This window comes from Penaeus chinensis, chromosome 37 (genome assembly GCF_019202785.1).
Source record: "Penaeus chinensis breed Huanghai No. 1 chromosome 37, ASM1920278v2, whole genome shotgun sequence".
Taxonomy (NCBI): Eukaryota; Metazoa; Arthropoda; class Malacostraca; order Decapoda; family Penaeidae; genus Penaeus; species Penaeus chinensis.
This window is the reverse complement of record NC_061855.1, coordinates 8495914-8500913: the sequence shown is the minus strand read 5'-3', so window position 1 is coordinate 8500913 and position 5000 is coordinate 8495914. Positions and strand designations below refer to the sequence as shown.

Below are 5000 nucleotides of genomic sequence, written 5' to 3'. Positions count from 1 at the left end.
TCCCAGGCTAAACGTTTGGGGGTCTCATAGCAAGTAGTCCTAGAGCTACGGTTTCAACACCCACCGACATTTGGCTTTGTATTAACTGCAACCCTGCCCCTTTGGATTAATGGGTGGCAATCTGTGCCAGTGCGCCACCGAAGTGCCTTATCGGCATCGTGCCCTATGAGAGAAGATGTCGAGGAAGAGGCTGGTACCCCTCCCACCCTGAATGTGGCATCTGACTGTTATCGAGCTAGCTATGAGACATCAATAGCCCCCGTAGTAACATCTTCCTAGAGAGTGAGTATATACTGAGTTGCATCAACTGGCTTGGTGAAGCTAGGCAGGCAACATAACTAGTAGATCAACCACATCCTTGTTAACATTCATTGGCAGATCCCTCAGAGCTACAGTTTGCTGGAATGGCGAGCTCTGTAATCTCAATCATAAAATAACTGTGACTGACCTCTGGGTTCATTGCCATCCACCCAGTGGCCATCCCAGCATGAGAGAGAGGAGTGTGTCCGGGGATTTGACATTTGCTATGGCTGTCACTGATCAGTTCAGTTCGCATTCCTCATCAGAAGACCTTCAACATGCGTACAAACAACTGCAGCAGATGGCTAATTGTCTCAGATTCTGGTGTGCACGCATAATGGGCATTTCTATCAGGCTGAGATGCTGATGGCTAGCAGTATTGTGGGTAGTCTTGTGGCTCCGGTCCCTGACCTCCCATCAGCAGGAATCACCTACTCTGGCCAAGGTGAAGGCTGGAAAGGTAGAGGGTACGAGCAATATTCCCAATGAACTGTTAAATTTTAGCAGTGAACCAATGCCTTGATGATGACAGGCTGTCCTGGTTTCGATCAGGTATTCTAGTATTGGTCCCTCAGACATGTGAGGGTGTCATCTGTGGAAGTGGAAATGGGGTGGCTGGGAGTGTAGCAGCGATAAGGGCATTACACTATGCAGCATTTCCCCCTGAAATGTATTATCAGAGACCAACTTGTGAAGATCAGAGACCTGAGTAATGTGGATACCCTCTGGCTAATCACTTCGAGTCATGGTAGAGTACTGTCGTGGTATTGGTCATGGGAGACTTGTAGGCTATATTAGCCTCATAAATGTATTCAGCTCATTGCAAAGTGAATCACTCGGAAAACCTGAGATTTACGGGAATTTCATCAAAGATCATTGAACCTTTGAACTGGACAATGGATAGAGCTATCACAAAAGACAGTAAAGGGCAACTTGAGTAATATTAGGGCCATAGAGCTTGACTTTGCCGACGGTGTTGCTTCCCTGTCCAAGTCTCAGATGACTCGAACCCAAGGTCAAGGACTAATGGGCATTGCTAGAGCCTAACCATCTAGTAGGTACTTGCAGCGTAAACTTTAGTCACCTAGCTATTTATGTCTTGTTAGTATAAATTATTACTGGATTCTCAGATCAAGAAATTAAAATGGATAATTGGTCTGTCAGCCGGAATTGTGAACTATCTCAACAGGAATATCTAAAGTTACATTTGCTGCCCATAAGGACCAAGCTCTGCCTCATGAATGTCAGGATTTTGCTGGATTTATTGTTCAGAAACAAAATTTAGACTCTGTTTAGTGCCTTAAAGTCACATGTTAATGCCTTTCGTAACAATGACACAGTTGCACTAAGTCAGTGAATCCTAGTGAGGCTGAAACTGCTGCTCACATAATCCCAGAATGCAAAGTAATGCTATACAGATATATACCTCAATTCCCTGCCGTCAGTTCCATCCATCAGACTGTCTCCTCCATAGACCATCCCCGACAGAGGCCTATTAGCCCACTTCGAAACTCGTGGCTTGGGAAATTGACCAAATCTTGGCCCACATCTGGCGGCTCGACAAATGGGTCCCTCGTGGATGGAAACAGAAGGCGGAAGGGCCAGTGCATTTAACGATTGATTGTTTCTACTTTGTGAATCTTCTCCACATATTGATATATTTTCTTCCTTAGGTTCAATTCTCTCTCTTGTTTACGTGCTTTTTTATTTGTGTTTTTTGCTTTTTGTGTGTGATTGTCTTTTTGTTCATTTGTCATTCACTTGCTATCTTCCTTTATCTTTTCGTTAATTTCTCATACATTATTATTATTATCGTTACTGTAACAATTATTCTTATGGTTACTGTACGTTTTACTATTGTTATCATCAATATTATTGTTGTTATTTTTAGGATCGTTATCACTGATCGTTATAATTGTGATTATGTTACCTTTATCAGCATCTCTATATTTTTGTTGCTATTGTTATTATTGATATTATCATCATTATCATTATTATCGTCATTATCAATATCATTATTATCATTATTGTTGGCGTTGGTGTTATTTTTATTGTTAATATTGCTATAGTCACTACTACAACTATCATCTTCATCATTACCATTAAGATTATAATGATTGTTATTAGCAGTAGTAGTATCATTTTCTGTATGCTCATTTAATCATCACTGCAATAGTTATTCTTATAATAAAACTTTAGGTATGAGAATATTCATTATAACATTATCAGTATGAAATGTTCATATTGATAATGTTACAACTAGTGCTAAAACCAATCATTATCATCCTCGTAATGATAATGATGCTAATAATAACGATGGATCTCTGTTACTGTATTTTTTAATTAAACAGATCTATATTGCACTATTATTCCCTCATACTAGAATCATGGTTGGCCTAAAACGGCTTTCATACCGCTGTCTTTGACATTTCGCTTTCACGCTGACATTTAAAGATATCTGGTTAATTATGCCTCGGTTATGCTCCCTGACACATAAATCGTAGGATAAAAACGATGTAAGCTATAGATAATTAATTCAGTCTAGTGATATAGATGAAATATTTAAATAATTCATAATTTTTTCAATGTCTCCTTAGGCTCTCGACCGCGACCCGCCCAACGGGAAGGGCATCTGGAGGGTGAAGGTGCGGGTGCAAGATGGCCAAAGGATTTTCTCCCGATCCAAAGGCAGACCCGAGCCCCCGCGACCCTCCCAGCGAGGTCCTAGATTCAACCTGGAGGCGACGGGAGCCGAGGGAAGAGCCTGGCAGGGCAGCCCGAAGTCGCTTCGCTACCTCTTGGACGGGAATGCAGAGGACTTCTCCAGGTACAGTGACAGCGGCAAACAGACCGGCAAGAGGCGAAGGCACTGGCTGTCTGGGAGCACGAGGTGGAGGGAAATCAGGAAGAGGGAGGTCTCAGGAGCGAAGGATGTAGGAGAGGAAGCGGTAACAGAGCCCAAAGAAATACTTGTCTCCACGACGAGGTGGAAAGAAGCGCTTCGGGGAGGGAATGCGGTCCCTGATGAATTTCGCTATTATTCTCATCAAAATATTAACTTTGCGGGTTCTAAAAGGAAGAGAAAACGACAGACAGAAGAGTTATCAGCTAAAGATCCATCACAAAATGACGATGGAATTCACAGTGCTTCTATCGAAGAGCAGAGTCGGCCGGAACACCATATATCTCAGCGAGGGGACCCTTTGCCTCCACTCTCCCGTCTCCAGCCCACGCCGGAGGACTACCTGGCCACGTTTTACACTCCGGAGCAAAGACGCAAGGCCACTGAAGCCTCAGCGGAAGGGAAGGTGATGAGCGAGGCTAGAGTCTTCTCTTCCACAGACTTACCTTGGCGGAGTCGAAGAACTCTCGATGAGGTCTCGAGAGCCATTCAAGAACAGACTACGGGACTGCCCGAAAAAGGAATCCAGGCTCATTACCTGCCCGCCGTAGCCTCCCGAAGTTCCAAGAATCGAAGAGAACGTACGAGCACTGGTTCGAACGACCTAGAAGCCCCTGGAGAAGGCACTGGCGTCCCTCTTGTCTCGGACCCGCTCGCGCTCCCCCTCGAAAAGAGCATCAGAGCGTCAAGATCCGCCCGAGCCTCGAGTTTCCACTGGAACAAGCATTACCTGAGCTACCTGGTGGACCAGCGCGACCTTTTGTCAGACGCCAGGAGGTGCAAGTTCGTGAGCATCTTCGACAGGAACCGAAGTCACTACAACGTCACTGACCGGGACTTCCAGACTGCCGTAGGAGGGGACGACGTTGCAGGAGAAGAAGGCAGGTGGGAAGTGCGGGGACAAGTGCTCAGGCTGGAGGACACGCACTTCGCAGAGACAGAGGTCACGGTGCTCGTCAAGGACATCAACGACAACGCTCCGGTGTTCCCCAACGCCACCATGCACGGCGCGGTGCAGGAGAACGGACCCGCGGGTGAGAGGGATGGCGAGGATAGCGCTAGACGATGATGATGAGTGTCATAATGATAACTGCAGAGATGATGATAATAATTCTAGTAATAATGATGATAACTGGAACACTAATAGTAATTATAATAATAATAGAAGTAATAGTAATGATAATACAGATCATGGTAATAATTATCACCATCATTGCCACAGTTATTATCACTATTATTATCTTTATGATTACTTTATTTTTGTTATTATAATTATTATCACCATCATCATTATCATCATCATATTACTATTGTTACTGTTATTACTTTAACAGTAATAATAATGATAAAAATTATAATGATAGGAGTGGTAATAAAGATAATGATAATGATAGCAATAATATTAATGTTCATAATAATGATTATGGTAATAGTAATTCTTATTCTAATCATCATCATTATCTTTATAATCACTATTATTATCATCATTATCATTATCGATTTTGTTATAATAATGATCATCATTATTTTCATCAGAGATAATAATGATGATGACAGGTTGCAGATCATGTAAAGTAAGAGTCAAAAGTTGTATTTCATAAATGAGGCTTTGGAACCCTCAAAACGTAACCGATAATGATGATAGTTATAATGATGAGGAGGAGGAGGGAGATAAACATAATATGGATTAATGATGATGATAATGAAAATACAGTAATGATGATAACAATAATGATATTGATATCATAATATCCTCCCCTTCCTCCTCCTCCCCCTCCTCTTCCTCCTCTTCCTCCTC

General features: G+C 42.7%; 1 protein-coding gene across 1 annotated transcript in view; it reads left to right on the top strand.

The window, feature by feature from the left end:
* The window catches only part of LOC125045282 (putative neural-cadherin 2), a 52046-nt gene that overhangs the window by 20865 nt on the left and 26181 nt on the right, over positions 1–5000 (top strand). The window contains exon 6 of the mRNA XM_047642487.1: positions 2898–4236. Coding sequence (XP_047498443.1) covers positions 2898–4236 — 1339 coding nt within the window. The remainder of the gene's footprint in view (positions 1–2897; positions 4237–5000) is intronic.